Source organism: Girardinichthys multiradiatus, chromosome 24 (assembly GCF_021462225.1).
Source record: "Girardinichthys multiradiatus isolate DD_20200921_A chromosome 24, DD_fGirMul_XY1, whole genome shotgun sequence".
NCBI classification, from domain to species: Eukaryota; Metazoa; Chordata; class Actinopteri; order Cyprinodontiformes; family Goodeidae; genus Girardinichthys; species Girardinichthys multiradiatus.
The window spans coordinates 2,880,293-2,901,014 of record NC_061816.1 but is presented as its reverse complement, the minus strand read 5'-3'; the positions used below and the strand labels follow the sequence as shown (position 1 = coordinate 2,901,014).

General features: G+C 42.2%; 2 protein-coding genes across 3 annotated transcripts in view; one reads left to right on the top strand and one right to left on the bottom strand.

Moving 5' to 3' along the window:
* The window catches only part of LOC124861420 (zinc finger protein 260-like), a 680,754-nt gene that overhangs the window by 496,529 nt on the left and 163,503 nt on the right, over window positions 1–20,722 (bottom strand). The window lies entirely within an intron of this gene.
* Window positions 309–12,848, top strand: LOC124861435 (zinc finger protein 260-like). Its single transcript, XM_047355220.1, has 3 exons — window positions 309–1,021; window positions 4,771–4,956; window positions 10,154–12,848. The coding sequence occupies exons 1-3, from the start codon at window positions 883–885 to the stop codon at window positions 12,106–12,108; spliced, it is 2,280 nt and encodes a 759-aa protein (XP_047211176.1). The 5' UTR covers window positions 309–882; the 3' UTR covers window positions 12,109–12,848.

Below are 20,722 nucleotides of genomic sequence, written 5' to 3'. Positions count from 1 at the left end.
GGCAAGAAAATTATGCTCATATTTGACCTGATCTTTCCCTTCTAACAATCTTAAGGACGCTCCGAACCAGCAAACTACAAAAGTTGTAAATATATAATTCCTTAACTATTTTTGGACGATTAAATAATAATCTTGCGTTAAAAAATGAGGAATACAAGCAAACTAAAGATTTTCTTTAAAAACGTGAGCTACCGCAGGTACGTTGTTTATTATTATTATGGTTTAATCATAAAGATTTCAAAAGAAAAAAGTGACATATCGCAGCTCGTATAAGAAATAGCGCCCCCTTCATTTCCGGAGGTTAATGATACCATTTCCAAATATGGTATGGGTCTGTCGTGTGTCGTGTCTGTCCCCGCCCTCCCTGTCAGTTGCAGCGAGGTGTTTTCTGCTGAGTTCCATTTCTACTCGGAAGAAGGAATATCCGACCTCCGATTAGGACATTTCATCTGGAAGCCCCGCGAGAGTCTGAATTAAGAGTCGGAGAGTCGGAGCAACACGACCATACCCGACTTCCGCATTCAAGATGGTTGCTACTCGCCTAGTGAAACGTTTCTACTGTGACGGTTTTTAGCGGCTCTTTATTATTTATGCAACATTTACTTTCAGTGTTTATAAGACGAGATGTTTCAACGCTGTTTATATGCACGAAATAGCGCGTAGATCAGTGTTATTGTTGTAAGGCTGCTGTTACAGTTGTTATCAACACGAACGAAAACAAGCAGGAAACTGGAACGCTACAACTCGGAAATGACGTAAGTTCCGACGTCCCAGTTCCGACTTCCGAGGTTCCGCAGCATTTATCCTTTGTTCCCTGTTCGTCAGCAGCCCAGAAGCGGGAGTGTTGATAAAGCTGTAAGAGAGCTGCAGCAGCAGCAGTTGATGAACTCTGGAAAGAAGTCCAGCAGCTTGAGGAACATCTGGTCAAAGAAACTGGAGGGAAGCAGGAGCTCAAACAGCGGCAGGACGCAGCAGAGGAAGAGACACCAGATGATGGATGATGTTTTCCAGCCCAGATTAGGTTTGGATGTTTCCTTCTTCATGCCAACTGTGTGGATGGTAGTTAAAGTTTAGGAGCCGTTTTCAGTCTGCTGGTGGATTATTCCTCTGAATTAGAACTCGTTGTTAGGATAGTGAAACATCAGCAGGAGCTTCTGGAGCCCAGCTCAGAAATATTAGAGTTTGAAACGACAGAGGATCATCTAACTGCGGTGAAGTGAGCCGACGATCGCTGACGGTAGAAATCAGATGCGTCCATCCATGGTGTATTACGGTAGAGGAGCGGTATGGGAGCCGCTGGAAGCACAAAGATCTGTTTGTTGGGAATGATTACAGCTGCAGGAGTTTTGGACAAACATCTCATGTTGTTTCAGTTTCAATGTTTGATGAAGATGTTTAATGCTACTTATATGATAAGTAAAATATAGTCGATCAATATACATAATATATATATATATATATATATATATTGATATCAATATAGTTAATAAACGAATATAGTTAATAAATGAATAAAGTTAAAGCACATAATAACATTGTTATAATACAACACAGTCATTTATCTAAATAGAAAGGTGTGAGACGAGCTCTGACATTATTGAACAGCATAAACTCTGCACATATATGGAATGAATTCACACAATTTCTTAAAATACAAGAATTTATTAACAAAAATAAGTCAACTCAAAGTCAAACATATTTCAATCAACAAACTCTTTACTTTGCTAAAACAATCCAACTAAACTACCAAGCAGAATTAAAGATCAACGGGGGAAACAAACTCTGGTCCGTTTAAAGCGGACCAAAAGTGGCAACTGTGAATACACCCTAAACATAAGATTAGAATTTGTTGGTACCACAGTCCAATCAGATACGTTTTCACACTGCAACACAAAATAGTTCACATCTGTCCACTTTTGTGTTACAGATTTTACCAAAGCGATGTGTGGGACAGTGTCTCTTGTTTTGAAAAGCTGCAGCTGGTGTGAGTTCAGACAAACAGGAAGCGCGGCTGTATTAGCATTCCAATACAGTATAGATGTGGTTAGTTTTTCACAAGTAATGTGAAACCAAGCTTTCTCATATTCTTTGTTAGGACCCAACAACATATGAGCAATACAGTTTAAATCAACAGCTTGCATAAAATCACAGGAGGGATTAACAACTGATCTAACCTCCTTCAGCAACTGCTGTGAACACAATGAATTTTGCATTGAACATAGTTAAACATAGTTTAATGCTTGTAGACTGAACTTTACTGCAGTAAACACTGTGTCAGCCTGAGTAGAGACCCGTACCCCCTCTGGGGTGGACATTAGAATGATCCCTAGCTTGCACATCAAATCTCTACCCATCAAATTTACAGGACACAATGATGATAAGAGGAAACAATGTTTGAAAGTAAACCCATCAGGTGTTACACATGCGATGGGCTTTGTAACATGTTCCCTTGTCGTCTGCCTCGATGCTGACATAGAAAAAACATGATTTCCGCTGAGTTTTGGGGGTGTTGAAAATTCCTCTGCCTTAACAACAGAAGAAGTTGCTCCTGAGTCTACCATAAATGATATTTTCTTTCCTGAGACTATAAGATCAAACATTGGGAAAGCTTTATATGCCTCTGAGGTAAAATGAGCATAAGTTGGTATATATTTTCTCTAAAATTTATTTTCCAAAACAGCAATAGCATGATGCACTTTAGTCAAGTCATCACAGTCATTGCAAAGCAGCTCTTCATTGCGTGAAACAGGAAGAGAAGGAAAAGTGGATTGAGCGTCTATATATATATATATATATATATATATATATATATATATATATATATATATATATATATATACTGTATGTGTATGTGTGTGTCTAACTGAGAAATAGGATAGCTAGGAAAAGAGTATGGAGCAGTTGTGTGTGTGTGTTAAAGAGGTGTGGTTTGGTACCACTTTGACGAGACAACTGACATTGTGTGGGTTGCGCTTGCCCTCCTCTGCCTCGGTTAGTCAATCAGCCTGGTAAGATGCGGCCTCAGCTGGGTAGGGACATTGCTCCCTCCAGCTTCACCTTTCCAACATTTTAACTATGCTTTATATTTTTTCATAGCCCGGTAATCTTTTTGATCTATTTTCTTTTGTCCCTCTAATTTTTCCTCCTTTTCTTTTATAGCTTCTTCAACCCTCTGTAAAACTGTAAGATTGTATGAACCCCCTGCAGGAAAGTTAAATTCTTTAACCCATTTATTTATGCACTTAGTGCTTTGTGGACCATATTTGTTTACCATAAAATCAAACGTTTCTCCCTGGAGAGGAGGAGGTAATCCCTTAGAACTGAACCGCTGTCCCATACTTGACAGCCTTGCCACACCCTTTACTTACTGGTAAATGGGGGAATATTCCTTTAAAACCTGCAGACGTCTCCACAAGAGTTTAGAGCTTTCTGGCACCTAATCGCCTTCCCCCCAACTTACTGGTTAGGGGAGCCTTGCTCGTACAGGGAGGGGTCTCTACTGGTGAATTACTGGTCACCCGCAGGCAGCGTGGCATCAATCGCGCCAGCGAGGTCCGTACACCTCGCTCCTGGTCCAAGTAGGGAAAAATCCCAGATCTCCTTTGTCCCCAGTAGAAAACTGTTAGTTTTAACCTTTTTAGTTAAAATTTAAGAAGTCCTCATTATTATTAACCCTTTTATTATTTTTTTCTCTTTTCTTTTTATATTTTGCAATTTAATTTATAGGCCTTAGGTTATAATTTGTTTTCTGTTTCTAATATAACCTAATGATAATAATTATTAAATTGTGCTGATTCGGGACTTCACCATCTCTGGGAAAAATTAGGTTCTTTCTGGATTCCAGTGCTGAGTCTCCCAGGAACCTCGACGCAGAAGTCCTCCATCCCTGCAACACTAAGCGGGGTAAAGGCAAGGAATCTCTTCCAAGGCTGGTGCCTGGCACTTCTTCGTCAATGTCCCCAGAGTAAATCAGTCAAGGAATCCTGTTCGTGACGCCAAATTGTTGTAGAAAAATTTGTATCCAGAGACTGATGATTGTCACTCAGAATCAGCTTTATTTTAATCTTGCAAGAGAGAAGGATTTTACAGCATTGAAGATGTGCTCAGTAGTGCTGCCAAATCATTCTGACCAGACACAGTAAAAGTTCCCCTAGAAGCTACAACAGTTTTCAAGGTGACTCTCATGAGACCTGTTGTCCTAGACATAATCTTAACAGTGTGGCGTACATATTATCTCACACAGCTGCAAGCAGAAGGCTGAGAAACCATTACTCTAAGACTAGATACTTAATTTTTAAATGAGTTGTAGATTTCATTATTAGCTCAGAAAAGATCTGATGGATTTTGATGCATTTCCCTCAGACACTGTCTACTAATGTCGCCTGATGCGTATTTCTCACATACCAAGAATTGTTTAGGGAACAAGTTGCTACAATCTAGTGGTTGATTTATACTAAATTAGGTCTCCTCTTTCTTATCACTTTACTAAATATCTAAATCATGTTATATCTGCTGTCTGTGCTATATTCATATGAACAATATCTACTTCACAAACCATCTGCTTCACAGCAAAACTCAGACAATTATGTTTTATATAATAGTGATTTAATTCAGGGGTTAAATATGAGATTCTGCACATGACCTAAACTGTCAGTTCTTGAGGTTCAGTTTTCTCTAAACTGCTGATCAGATGTTTTTCTCTAATGTGAATCTTTACCAGCTTAGAAACATGAAGTTAAAGTTGTTCATAATGCATGTAATGTGTTTCAGTGCTGGGAGCAGATGTTAAAGAAGAGGCTCCTGAAGAACAGAGTCCTGATGTGGATCAGCAGGAGCCAGAGCCCCTCCAGATAAAGGAGGAACAGGAGGAACTCTGGACCAGTCAGGAAGGAGAGCAGCTCACTGTGAAGGAGGAGACTGATACCAGGTTTCCATTAACTGCAGCTCCTATCAAGAGTAAGGATTTGTTTGTGTGTGTGTCTCCTGTCTGGCAGCTAACAGTCTGGTGCATCTGGTTGTCTTTTATGATCAAAAGTAGATTTGCTTCACAAAAAGGAGGAAGAAATGAGACGTTTCCTGAGTTGAAATTGCTGGGAAAATACGACCCAAACAGAATATAAAGATATCTACGCAGAACCTGGAGAGACTAAATTAAACTATTCTGCTCTCCTACAGACTCAAAGTTCACAACAAAATGTATTTAAAGGCTAAAAAAGTGGATTTTGCAGATGTCTCCTTTAACTCTGCTCTTATTGCACCTGAACCTGTTCCTCTAGAAGATTCCAGAAAACTCTGTAATTAGTTTCTTAATTTCTTGAACAAGGTTGACGTTAGGGCCTGTATTTCTCTTCCCTCCTATGACCCGTCCATCTTGGTCACCTGCCTCGCTGTCTTTGATCACTGGGAGCCTTATTTCCTTTCCACTCTAGAGACACTGGTTATCAGTATAAAACCATCTGGCTCCCCCTGTGATGTTCTTCCTCCACGTTGTCTTAAGGAGTTTTCTTCTTCTATTGGCCTCTTTATCCTTAAAGTTATTAACAGTAGTTTGACCTCCAGCGTGGAGCAGAACAATTTTAAACATATTATTGTGAAATCTGGCCTCAATCATTTTGCTTTGTTAAGCTTTAGGCCGATCTCCAAGTTACCTTTTATTGTCCAAAATTTTGGAACAACAGTTTACAACCAGCTGAAGCCTTACTGGATAAATATATGATTATGGAAGTGTTCCAGTCTGGGTTTAAAACTTACCACTGAATCGGCTCTTTTAGGGATTTTTGATGATGTATTCTTAGCAACGGATTCTGGGAACTGCTTTTAGATTTACCAGCTACTTTTGATCCAGTGGATCATAACGTTCTCATCTCCAGACTGGAGCAGTGGGTGGGCATCACTGGCTCAGCTCTTTAATGGTTCAGGTTCTACTTCTCTGATAGGAGTTTTTGGGTCATGGTGGATGATTTTACCTCCCCTGGGGGATACCTCAAGGCTCCATTCTTGGAGCCCTGAGGTTGCATTTTATTTTTGTGCTGATGACTGTCAAGTCTATTTCCCTTTAAAACATAATGTTTCTGTTTAGCCTCTCCTTGATTGTCTTAGTGACATCTGGGCATGGATGGCACTGAATTTTCTTAATTTTAATTAAAAATAACTGGTCATGCTTTTCAAATCCAGTGACTCCAGCAGTATTTCTTCCTGTGGCCCAGCATAAAAATCCAGCATCACCAATTCAGTTTTAGTTGAGTAAAAAAGAACCACGGCCTAAAATTTAAAACAGGTTTGAAAGTCCCACCCCAGTAGCAGCTTTAATTCTGCTTCGTTGTTACATCGACTACCTCTCAGCGGTAGCCTGAAGGTCCTGGGTCTGACTCCCCTTCCTCATTTATCTTCTGCATGTAGCTTTGATATTTCTGTTGACCAGGTGCGTAGAGATCTTTAAAAGCTTCACCCTAGGAAATCTCCGGGTCCTGACGGTATCAGCCCAAGGGTTCTGAAGGCTTGAGCGGGTCAGCTGAGTGGAGTGCTGCAGTACCCCTTTGCTATGAGCGTGAAGCAACAAAGAGTTCCAGAGCTATGGAAAACATCATGTCTGGTCCCAGTGCCAAAGAAAGTACATTCTAAAGGACTTCATGGCTATAGACCCATAGCTCTGACCTCCCACATTATGAAGGTCAGGGAGAGGCTGGTTCTGGTGCACCTGAGGACACGGGTGTGTGCAGCCCAGAGTTGATGCACATGCTGGGGATAGTATTTATCCTGATATTTAATTCCAGCTCCAGACCTTCTACAGGTAGATATCCCCTTGGGCAAGAGGCGCTTATTCCCAACGTTCCACATCGATGTATGGATGTACTGGCCTTGTGTGTGTGTGTACTTGTACTTGCTGCTGATTAAGAACCATTTTTTGTATTTTTATCGTAAAGTGAGGACATTTTGACAAAGTGAGAACGTTTCCTGGTCCTCACTTTTTCAAATTCCGATTTTGGGACAAGGGTTAGGATTAGGACTAGGGTATGAATTGAGTTTAGGCCCAAGAAATCAAGGATAATGAATGGAAGTAACTGAAAGTCCTCATGAAGATAGAAGTACAAGGATGTGTGTATGTCTTTGTTAGAATGGCATGTTGTGAAATTATGATGATTTGATTATGAATATTTAGAAATATATAGAATTTAACCATCATAATTAATATATAATGTATCATTCATATCCAAAATCACCCACAGTGTTTAGATATTCAGAATATACTATGAAATGTGATTGTTTGGCTGCTTGCATTTAATAATTGGAAGTATTAAGTGAGAAGCATGGACGTGAGGACATGATGAGTGGCTGAGATCTCGTGAGAGCTGTGCTCAAGTAATAACTCAAGTAAAACAAGCCAATAAATTGAAGCCCAACATAGAAACGTTTAAAATACTAACCACTGTCTCATATTTCCCAATAAAACAAACTGGAAGAGGAAACCTTAGACAGCCTGGAGAGCTAGGTAGATGAATGTTTTGACAACATAGTAATGGGCAAAACACAAAAATCTGCATCCATGACCACACCAGCATCAAGATACCCCCGTTCAGAATGCTCGGCCAGCACCTCCACTATCTCTCCAGAGAAAAGCTACGCTGATGTCCTGGACTCTACTGGCAAGAAGCTAACCAGCCTGGATGCTCGTCTTACCCTGGTGGAGGTTCTCCACAAGGAATTTTCAAGCTCTGAGGGAATCTCTGGAGTTTAGTCACAAACGACAAGCTTCGCTCACAGCCAAGAAACAAACACTGAGGGATAAGGTAAAGAAATGTACCGATGGAATGATGCAGCTGTCTGAAACAAAGAAATGAGGGAAACCATCCTGAATATACAAGCTTGCGGCATGTGGGACAACCTTGTCTTCTCCAGCATCCCAGAACGGTCAGAGGAGGACACTGAATCCACTATCTGGGAATTTCTCCAAAGTTGGCTAAAACTCCCGAGTGACGAGTTTAAAAACATCACTTTCCATCATGTTAACTGGCTCGGAGGTAAGAAGCCCGACAACAACCGGCCTCGGCCATTTGTAGTGAAATTCAGGCACTACAAGCAGAAAGAGCAGGTCAGGAGCCGGGGTAGAGAGCTACGGGGAACGAACTTCAGCGTCATTGACTAGTTTCCAAAGGAGATCCTCGATTGGAGGAGAGTATTGTTCCCAATCAGGAAGAAATATATCACTGAAGTGGCTGTAGATAAACTCTGTTAATGGTCAGTTGTTCAGGGACCTGGTTGGATAAGAGGTTAGATAACGCAGTTATAATCTAATGTAAAGCACAGCTCAGCATGATGAAAGCATGTACCTGTAAGGCAGGAGTAAAGAGATTCAAGACAATCTGATTAAAATCATAACCAATCAAAAGCATGGATCTTCTAATAAAAGCATCCAAAGTAATTGAAAATCCTCACAAATAACAAAAAAAGCTTTATATATTATGTACAAAATAATAAACATACGGTATTTTTATCAACAATGTAATAAATATTCTTTTTCAGCTTTAAATTAAAGCATTTAAATCACTATATACATTTGTGTTTTAGAATATGGTAATTAACACTAGAACTCCCAAGCCCGTCAATTTGACGGCGAGCATTCTGGATGCGAGGCGGTGATGATGTCATCACATTACATTGATCAGAATGATAAAGGTTTTCTTGCACGCTATAAAAGGATGGTTTTGACAAGAATTAATAATAGTATTTGATCAAAACCTATTATGTTTTATTGTTATTTATATATAGTACTGAAAAATAATACAGAGTAGCGGGTACATTTAAAAAAAAAAAGCTTTACTAATCTGACCAAAAGCTGGACAGCTCCATGTTACGTCCCTCTTTTACTCCGCGGACATAAACTAGCGCTAAAAATGCCTTCAGCTCATCCACACTCATGTCCCAGGAGGAATCATCTCCTAAAACTCTGCAGGCCTCAGCCACCCTGCAGCCCTGAACGTGGATGAGCATTTTGGCATCCACCAAACAGAAGAACGCGGTCTGGGCATCTTGGATCTGGCGCTCTGTCAACGCATTCTGGTTCTGACGCCTCCCTCTACTTTCTTCCTCCCCTACTACTGTCCACACAGTACCATCCATTCCTATTTCCTCCTCCTTCCCAGGTGTCGATCGTCTTGCAATGAAAACACAGTAAAGCGCAGAATAGATTGTTGTTCCTGGGCTACTATATCTATGACCTAACTTATTGTTTATTTCTTTGTCCTTCAACAGTATCTTGATCTGTAGTTTCTCTCCTGCCAGCTGGATTGCTGGGTTTATAGCTGGGCACTGATCACCTGGCTCGTCTCCCTGTCTCTGAACCTGCGCTGATTGTGGCACTGTTGCTATAGTTTATATATTATTAGTTTACTAATCTGTAAACTATAGCCTAAAATGATAAAATGGTTACATAGGCTAGTCTTTTACTACATTGAAATAATGCGCCACAACCTTCTGCTAACGGGACGACTCGTGTTTTTTTAGCCGGGGGAGGTTCACTCTCTGACCCGCTGTCACTGGAACTGAATGCTGACCAAGAGCCGTCAGAATCCCTCTAGACCCCAGAATCACGATCATCTAATTTTTGAAGCATTTCCAATGCCTCTTGATTAGAAAACATCCTTCTAGAAGCTATTTGTAGGACGCCAACAATCTCCTTCTCAGACTGCGTTGTAGAGTGGCGGTTGCTAGGCAACGCTCGCGCGTATACTCAGCCGCGGAAAAAAAATATCAATGTAAATAATAGGGCCGTCAAAATAGCGGCTGTGGTAGTTAGAGGTAGAAATACTTAGATCTTTAAATAGAGACATAGGAATACACAAGACACAGGTTTAGAAAAAGTCAAGATGCCAGGAAGATAAGAGTTTTAATAAACCAGAGTTATGGCGTGTCCAACTTTCAAAACCGTCAAATTGACGGCGCTGGGAGTTCTAGTGTTAAAACCATGACACCGTGAAACCAATATATTTACAGTCCAGGTTATCACACCATTGTGGCCTCTGATTTTATCTACTCTACTGTTCACTGATAATATTTATCAGATTCTTTTCTCTAGTTTTAATCTTTATCACCTTTGTAACATTGTCAGGATAAAGTTGTTCATTATGCATATAAAGTGTTTCAATGATGTCTGCAGATGTTAAAGAAGAGTCTCCTGATGAACAGAGTCCTGATATGGACCAGCAGGAGCTGCAGCACCACCACATAAAGGAGGAAAGTGAAAGAATCTGGACCAGCCAGGATGAAAAACAACTGAATGTGAAGAAGGAGACTGATGATACCAGGTTTCCAGTAACTGTTGTTCATATGAAGAGTGAAGAGGATGAAGAGAAACCTCTGTTCTCTCAGCTTCATCAACACCAGACAGAAGACAGAGATCTTCCAAGAATCATCTCAACTGACCAGATAAAAGTAGAAATTAAAGTAGAGGACTGTGGAACATCAGTATCCAGCAGGAACCCAGATCTAAATACTCATGGAGGCTCTTCCAACTATTCTGAAACTGAAGACAGTGAGGATGATGAAGAGGATGATGATGTGAAGCATCATGAATCTGAGCTTAAACGCTTATCAGACTCTGAAACTGAAGACAGTGAGGTTGATTGGAAGGAGAGCAGGACTCCAGGATCAGGCAGAAACGCTGTCAACAAATCTTTGAGCTGCTCTGAGTGTGGAGGAAAATTTGCTAACAGACGCTCTCTTCAGAGTCACATGACATGTCATCCAAGATTAACATCTTCAGATTGTTCTGGTAATGAGACATGTTTCAGAGAAAAGAAAAACATAGATTCACTGACAAAGTTTCAGACGGGTAGTAAAGATTTTAACTGTGGTGAATGTGGTAAAAGTTTTAACTTGAAACGAGATCTCAAAAGGCACACAAAAGTCCACACTGGAGACAAACCTTTCATTTGTGATGCATGTGGAAAAAGATTTGCCTTCAAGTCAGATTTAAACAAACACATGAGAATCCACACAGGAGACAAACCTTTTAGTTGTGATGCATGTGGAAAAAGATTTGCGTTCAAGTCAGATTTAAACAAACACATGAGAATCCACACAGGAGACAAACATTTAATTTGTGATGCATGTGGAAAAAGATTTGCGTTCAAGTCAGATTTAAACAAACACATGAGAATTCACACAGGAGACAAACCTTTTAGTTGTGATGCATGTGGAAAAAGATTTATTTCCAAGTCAGATTTAAACACACACATGAGAATTCACACAGGAGACAAACCTTTTAGTTGTGATGCATGTGGAAAAAGATTTGTCTACAAGTCATATTTAAACAAACACATGAGAATTCACACAGGAGACAAACCTTTTAGTTGTGATACATGTGGAAAAAGATTTGCCTTCAAGTCACTATTAAACACACACATGAGAATTCACACAGGAGATAAACCTTTCAGTTGTGATGCATGTGGAAAAAGATTTGCCTTCAAGTCACATTTAAACATACACATGAGAATTCACACAGGAGACAAACCTTTTAGTTGTGATGCATGTGGAAAAAGATTTGTCTTCAAGTCAGATTTAAACACACACATGAGAATTCACACAGGAGACAAACCTTTTAGTTGTGATGCATGTGGAAAAAGATTTGTCTCCAAGTCAGATTTAAACACACACACGAGAATTCACACAGGAGACAAACTTGTTAGTTGTGATGCATGTGGAAAAAGATTTGTCTCCAAGTCATATTTAAACATACACATGAGAACTCACACAGGAGAAAAACCTTTTAGTTGTGATGCATGTGGAAAAAGATGTATCACCAAGTCAAATTTAAACACACACATGAGAATCCACACAGGAGACAAACCTTTTAGTTGTGATGCATGTGGAAAAAGATTTATCACCAAGTCACATTTAAACACACACATGAGAATTCACACAGGAGACAAACCTTTTAGTTGTGATACATGTGGAAAAAGTTTTGTGTCCAAATCAGATTTAAACACACACATGAGAATTCACACAGGAGACAAACCTTTTAGTTGTGATACATGTGGAAAAAGATTTATCACCAAATCACTATTAAACAGACACATGAGAATTCACACTGGAAATAAACCCTTTGGTTAAGATCTTTGTGTGGACTGTTTTGGCTTCAAGTCACAATAGAACAAACGCAAGAATCCAAACTGGAGAGAAACATTTTGGTTGTGATGAATGTGGTAAAAACTTTACCTTCAAGTGTTGAAGTATAATAAATCTAATATGCTTACTGATTATTGAGCTGTGTTATTGCATAATCACCACAGAGTTAGGGGTGATGTGAAAATACTGAAAGGAGGCTTATCAAACTGGTTTAGACCAGAGTGCCTGAGCAGTTAAATTGTGGGGTGGGGGGGGGGGGGGGGGGGGTGGCTGCAGCAGTATAGAAAAGCATGTCTATTGTTGGAAAATATTCAAAATATTCATGCTAAGCTTAAATGATCTGTATTGCTATGCTCAAGTATGTTTAATAATGTGTGAAATAAAACGTATTATGTAACTTAGAGGCCTCCAAACAGGCTTATATTTGTGTGTGTTGGACTTAGATGTCATTTGCCCAGTAACGGAAGTTATTTCTGTATGTACATCATCTGCCAAGTAACAGAAGTTATTTCTAGAAAAACAGGAAGTGCTGAAAAGTCATGTCGGAGTGCCAGACAGCTCCGGATGAGAAAATCAGACATACAATTGTATGTTTTTTCTCTGTAATGTATTTTTGTTATGTACACGCCTTGCTTTTGAATAAAAACTACTGTTCTGGGGGAAGTAATAAGAAGTTTCAGGAGTATTTTGGACGAGCTTCTCCCTGTACAGGCATCTAAAGACTGCGCAGTCTCCGTGTTTATTTTATTACTTTGTTTTATTAGTCACAGTATAGGATGTCTTAGCTTTACCAAACAAACGAACACGCAGGAGTTTAGGGAACAACTCTAACATTTGGTGACCCCAACGGACGTGATTTGGGAAAAGCGAGGACTTCATCAAAAGACGTCTGACGCTGGGGTACCCCTGCACTTCTTACGAGGTAAGCAGAAACCTGTTTAAACGAACTCTGCACTTTTGGCATTGTCGATATGCCTAAATTCTTGGTGTCAGGTGTCTGAGTAAGTGAAATGTTCTGCTAAATTTAACACGTGTAAAGTAATGCATTATGGTACAGTAAAAGGGTTAGATGCCCTCTAGATAAGGTTTGAGGCCTGTAGTTGGAATATACTACAAATTCTGTTTTCTGAGTTTGGCCACTCCACGTTTTCTGACGAGGATTAATGATTTAGCTGGGTTAAAGTCCGTTAATGTGGGAAACTATAAAGAAAAGAAGGTTAGAGTCCTTCTGTGGGAAGTAAAAAAAAAAAAGGTTAGAGGACTTTTGCGGAGTTCGAGTCCCCATAAACCAGAGGACCTCATAAGGGAGGAAACGACATCCGAGGCCCGGTACAATATAGTGTCCTCATAAAACAGGTAGGGTCTAGGTCCCCATCAACCACCATAGTGACGTGAAGTGCGGATAACGAGGACAAAAAGGAAATTGTATTAAAAGAGCCTGGATAGGTGACAGGGCGTCTAAAATGAGTATTTAATTAATACTGGTGGTTAAGGAAAAAGGTGGTGTGAAAGAGTAGGTGGCGTTGCAGGAGGACTGGACGCAGTGGTAGAGAGTGATTGAGAGTGTGACCGAGAGGAACCTGCAGAGAGCAGACCCTCTATTGCAGTTGAAGTGAATGCAGTCTGTTGACTGGTCAACCTTGTGGGGTTGACAAGGGCAACACACTGATTGCAGGTTACAAAGTGAATGTGTGGTTCAACTAAGGTTAGAGGTCTTTAAAATAGTCCCTAAGTTGTGCATTGTATTCTGGAGTCAGAAAGCTAAGACCGGGCAAAAACACAAAGGTTTGAATGATGGGTTTTATTTGAGTTCTGTCTCAATAAAACCAGATTACAGATGTGGTCAAACTTAAAAACACAGTCAAAAGTCCTGTGAAGCTATGAGCAGGCCGGGTGAACCTGTGAGATCAGTAACAGTCAGAGTGTGAGTGTGAGTTATAAATAACATTTGTAACAAGACCAGCATGATAACCTATGAGCTGAATAGGATAATTCAGCAAGACTAGTTAGAAACGGGAGCATATTTAGTACACTCCAATAATAGATAAAAGTGCATAAAACACAGACACATAAAATCGATGAGCTGTTCACAGAAGGAATAATCTGTGAGACAGACTTGTTAGGGGACTGTGTGTGAAAATACGGTGTGCGTGGAGAGAGGCGCAGCAGTTCGCCAGACTCATTGCAGGTGAATGATTGCAGCATTCCTGTATGGAAACCTTGCGGTGTTAACAAGGACAGGTGCTGATAAGCTGCTTGGTTTGGGGGAAAATTGAGGTGTCTTGAGACGTGTTTATGTCACTCTCAAAATAGTCCAGATACCCGGGTCACAGCGTGCCATATTTTCTGGACGGCCTCAGTTGACCAGCGCATGAATAAAGTGAAAGGAAGGGTGTGAACGTTTACGTGACAAGCAAGTATTAAGGTGTAAAGACTTTGTGGGGTGTTTATAGTCTGGTGAGGCAGTTTTATGGTCCAGTAAGATGGACTGGGAGTTTCAAAAGGAGATTGATGACTCAGGTTTGGGTGTAGAGGCACCAGTGTGGAAAACATTTAAGGAACAAGTGTATATTGTGAGACAGTTGGTGCAGCAGACACAGGAAGAAAAACAGGCCGAAAAGTTGATTAAGAAAATGGATCAGAAAATACAGGAAGAGGTACAGAAAGATGGAACTGATGAAAAGGCGTGGGAAGGTGGTTTTGGCTGAATATGACAAAGGCTAAGAAAGACAAAGAGTTGGCAGAGGAAAAATGCAAAGATAGTGGATGGTTTAATGGCAAGTAGAAGGATGTAAAAGATAAAGCAGCAAAAAATTAGACATTTTGGTCTCAGATGGTTTTAATATGGCAGGGAGCGAAATATGCAATGTTTGATAAACCTGACACCACACATACAGAACCACACACTGACAGAAATGAGGAAGTAACAGACAAGCCACCACCGTATGCACCTCCTCCCTCTAGCTCTGCTCAGCCTCCTTCCCCTCCTACATCTCCTCCCACGGAGCTGTACCCTGTACTTGACGTCACTGTTCGTGGGTTGTCCAGCCCACAAGCTGCTCTTACTACCGCCCCTACAGCTCCACTAGAAGAATAAAAGGACTTAATTTCTTTCTTATCTGAATCACAAGACTCTGTCTGTAACTGATCCAGCTGGTTCTGAAGCAGTTTCTGTTGGCTCTTATACTCATGTAAGCCCAGATGGGTTTAAGCTTAGAAAAATGTGAGAAATCTTGGATGGTGGTCAGCAACATCTCTCATCCTGTTCACACTGCACAGATGATTCACCCCAAAGCATGACCATGGCAACACCTGCCCCATCTAAGCAAGTAGGCTCAGCGACTGTTGCTGTGTATGGTGACTGGCGGCCTGATGCCACACTTCCTCATAGATTATTTCCACTACGGACATCTACTCCTTGGGCTTCACTCGCTCCTAGTGTAGAATGTGAGGCCCAGGGAAATGATGAGGCCATCTCAACCCTGCATGAACCACCAGAAGACACGCCTGAGCGCAGTGCCCCCAACCAGAAACTCAAAGCATGCAACCACGCGTCCTCCTTCAGGTGGCATCAAGAGGGGAGGCTGGGTTCTATAAAAAGCAGTTGCCCCTCATTCATCAACCTGGGTCCGGGGGTCAGCACAAATATAAGCCTTTTTCCTAGGGGGATCTTACCACACTGTGCGACAAGCTCCGACCCGTAACTGAGGGTGCTTCTATTTGGTTGCAAACATTAGATTCTCTTACCGCAGGCACCACTTTAGCTCTAGGGGACTACCGTGCAATTGCAGCACGTTGTATGAAACCACACAGCTGTAGAGAGGTTGAAGCGAGTGCTCGCTCCCTTCTCTTCCCAGACACAGATCATTTATCCCTCCATGCCCAAGACATAGGGGACGCGCTGAGGGAGCTATACCCTGTAACCAGGGGGCGCACTATCCCTAAATTTGAATGGAATCCAAACACCAATCCAAGAGAATATTTGGATCATTGCAAATCCATGTGGCAAACACAAACAGGAACCAATCCAGCCAATGAGGGTTCACAGAGGGATTGGTTCAGAGACGCTGTGCTGAGAGGCTTACCCACTCAGGTTAAAACCAACATGGAGGACAATCCTGATTTACCAGGGGCTGATACTGGAACTTGGGATCGTCATTTAATTCACAATTTATCTAGAATAAGAGAGGAACATCAGAAGGATGAGGAAGAACGTAAAGTGTTGCAAACTCAGTTACTAAAAATGCAATTAGCTGAAGCAAAACAAAAAACGGGAAAAGAAAAAAGACAATAAAACCACCAAAATAATGTATGAATGTGCTGTTTTCCCAACCACAACAAGCTCCTCCATTTCCTGGCCACCAGGACGCGTTTGCACAGGGGCCTATGACCTCTGGTCCTCATCAGGAACATGCTGGTCGTTTCAGAGGACGAGGTGGGCCCAGGGGAAAGGGATTCCAGCGAGGACCGCCACGGAGGTGGTGGAATGCTGATGTGTGCTATTACTGCGAAGAGCCTGGTCATTGGAGCAGGGATTGTCCCTACAAACTCGGTCCACATGTGGAATATGGATGGCATGGACCTAGGGGAGGGCCTGCGAGACGCCCACAAAGGGGAAGAGGTGGTCCACCACGTGGAGGCTAACAGCAGCAGCCTTCACTCCAATTGCCAGCCTGGGATGAGCCCAGTCTCTGGCCAGACCACCCTTGAGGGTCCCCACAGAACCCACCGGACAGAGGGACTGAGGACCCCTTACTGTCCGTGACGGTGTATGGACAAAGTCTTCCTTTTCTAGTGGACACTGGGGCTACATGCTCAACCATCAAACAAGCCCCTCCCAACACTCTCTCCACAAGGACTACCACTGTCATGGGGTTTTCTGGGGCTAAACAGGTCCTATCTTACACCAAGCCCCTAAGAACTGAAATAGGAGGGCAAACTTTGAACCACAGCTACTTAGTGTCCGCAGACACACCAGTAAATTTACTGGGCAGAGACATGTTGATCAAAATGGGCGCAACCATTCTGTGTGGTTCAGACGGACTGCAGGTGCATCTTCCTAATGGCACCCAACTTTCATGTGGCAGCAACACACTTTTCACATGGACAGTATTTAATCCAGCCCTTGTCTGATCCTATGGCTGACATTTACTGGGTCTTGCTACACCCAGAAACCACAGCATGCAGAGATGTTCTCTCTTCCTTCGGTGGAAATCCTGGATATCCACCCTGGCACCATACATTTCTCCTCCTGATCCCCCGCATGTCACCCTGTTTTATGACAGAAATAACTGTGAATGTTACCAGGAAACCTTTGCTGATGAGCTGGAAGGTGAGACATGGGACATTGTCACCACTGATATTTATGTAGCTCCAGAAGGCGTTGTCACCTCTGTACAGTTATCCAAAGAACAGGAAGAGTGGTTTAAAATGTGGTCTGATAGCATTCCGCACGTTTCTTTAGCCCTCCATCCAGGACATGAAGCACGTGAGTTAGGGGGTGTATTAAAACGCTCCCTCTCCCTACAGGATTGGCATCTTTCTTCCACTCCTAACCTCTCTTATTCACCTTCAGGGAACACTTATCACATTCTTAATCATTCCACAGATGTAGGCACCCTGGTGTGAGATCTCTGCTGGCTGGTTCTGGCACTTCATTGTTCTCAGCTGCAACTCATCCAGCTAATGAGCTCATGGCTTTTTAAGACAGCTGCTGACACAGTCTGTTGCTGGAACATAGTCTCTGTTATGTGGACTTCTGTCAGCCTGCCTGATCGCTTGTTGTCCTGCCTTCCTGTCGATCTGCCCATCTGTCTGCCTGCCTGCCTGTCGCCATATGGAACTCTTCTTCAGGAAATCTGCACTGTAAATATTTCCACCGCCAGAACACTCTCTCTCTGCTCGGATCCTTGGGGCTTCCTCATCCTCTGGCTTCTAACAACTCTAATCAAGGTCTACCTAAGTTGGAACAATAAAACCTCATTTCAATCTTATTCTGTACATCGAATCTGTGTCATCTTCTGATTTGGTTATATTTCGACAACCTGAGTAAATTAATGATAGTATGTTCCAGCCAGCAGACATGTCGAAAAACAAATCAGATGAAGATGAACAGACCTCCTGGAGGGAACGCCTCCAATCCACTGAGACCATGCTTCAACAGTTGCTACAACAACAAAGGACGACAGATGCCCATCTCACGGAACTTGGTGGTATGGTACATGCCTTAAGTGAAATATTAACCAAACTCTCACCCGCTCCTTCCAATCCTCCAGTTCGTTCTGAGAATCCTCAGCCACCCACAACCCACTCATCCGGAATCCGAGAACCTGATTTCCGTCCGTCTGAACTTTTTGATGGCAACCCTAATAATTTTGGTGGGTTTTCTCTCCAATGTGAGTTGGCTTTTAGTCGTTCCCCCTCTCTGTTTCCGACTGCTGCTTCCAAGATCACTTTTATTGTTACCTCCCTAAAAGGATCTGCTTTACGCTGGGCGCACGCTTTTCTCACAACTAACCCTATTGAGTCTCTGAGTTATGCTGTTTTTTTCAGTCACTTCAAGGAAGTCTTTGATCAACCACTCCAACAGGAGACAGCTGCTAAGAAGTTACTTACCCTCAAACAGGGAAAGAGGGCATTGGCGGAGTTCGCCATCGACTTCCGGGTGGCAGCACAGGAGGTGGGTTGGGATGAAGCGGCACTCAAGGGTATTTTTGTGAATTCCCTTACAGATCAGATAAAGGACCAGTTGGTTTTAAGAGATCAACCTGCGAGACTGGATGATTTAATCAAACTGTTAATCCGTATTGACAACCGCCTAAGAGAGAGACAAGCAGAGAGGAATCATAAGTCAGAGTGGCAGCACTTTATGGCACCTCGGACCGCTTACCTTGATACACCCACTTCCTCTTCGGAGGGATCTGTGGAACCTGAGCCTATGCAGGTTGGTCACACTCGTCTCTCTCCTGAAGAGCGACAACGTCGTTTTGGGGCTGGTCTTTGTTTGTATTGTGGACAAGGTGGACATTATGTTGCAAGATGCCCTAAGAAGGGAAAAAGAGGGGGCTCGTCAATAGGTCAGGGGACTTTGATGAGCATGTCCCATTTTTCCCCTATATCTCGTCTGTGTTTTCCAGTCACTATTATTATTGGCCAAGAAAAGTGTCCAGTGGATGCTTTTATTGATTCTGGTGCAGAACAGAATCTTATTTCCTTGGATCTAGTTGACAAACTTAAGATACCTTCTCAGTCTCTCAACCACCCCCTTTCTGTTTCGGGCATTACTGGTCAAACCATATCTCAGGTGAAGTTTAAAGTGCCCCACCTTCACATCATTACCTCAGGTAACCACCATGAATGGGGTGAGTTCTTTGTTGTCTCCTCTATCTCCCCACAATTGGTTCTAGGATTTCCGTGGTTGCAGAGACATAATCCCGCAATTAATTGGGTGGAGGGCAGAGTAGAGAAGTGGAGTGATTACTGTCTCCAGAATTGTCTAAAGACTGCTGTCTCTCACTCTAGCAAACAAATTGAACCACCTGAGCCTGTTGATCTGTCTAAGATTCCTCCTGAATACCACAATCTTGCATCTGTTTTTAGTAAACAGGGGGCTCTTTCTTTACCCATGCATCGCCCCTATGACTGTGCTATTGATCTCCTTCCAGGTGCTCCGTTACCATCCAGCAGACTATACAATCTCTCTGGACCGGAGAGAAGAGTCATGAAGGAGTACATTGAGGATTCCTTAGCATCCGGGATCATTCGGCCATCTACCTCCCCCGTTGGCGCCGGCTTCTTCTTTGTGGGGAAGAAAGATGGCACGTTAAGACCCTGCATTGATTATAGGGGGTTGAATCAAATCACAATCAAAAATAAGTACCCCTTACCACTCATTGATTCTATACATGACCAATTACACACTGCCAAGATTTTTACCAAGCTCGACCTGCGCAATGCGTATCATCTGGTTCGGATCCGAGAGGGTGACGAGTGGAAGACAGCTTTCAAGACTCCCCTGGGACATTTTGAATATTTGGTGATGCCTTTTGGATTGACTAACGCACCCGCTGTTTTTCAGGCTCTTATAAATGATATTCTCCGTGATTTCCTCAACCTCTTTGTGTTTGTTTATCTGGATGATATTTTGATTTTCTCTCAGAACATTGATCAGCATCACCAGCATGTCAGGACCATACTCCAGAGGCTTTATGAAAACCAACTCTTTGTAAAAGCCGAAAAATGTGAATTCGGTGTTTCTTCTGTGACCTTCTTGGGTTTTATTTTTGAAGCAGGCAGGTACAGAACGGATCCTGAGAAGACCAAGGCAGTGGCAGAGTGGCCTACTCCAACGGATCGCAGGCAGCTCCAAAGGTTCTTAGGTTTTGCAAATTTTTATAGAAGGTTCATAAAGAACTACAGTCAGGTCACTGTGCCTCTCACTCAACTTACCTCCTCTCTGAAGACATTCCATTGGTCCCCTGAGGCAGAGAAAGCTTTTTGCAAATTGAAAACTTTATTTTCTTCTGCACCCATTCTGACTCATCCTGATCCTAGTGCGCAATTCGTTGTGGAGGTTGATGCTTCTGACATTGGAGTAGGG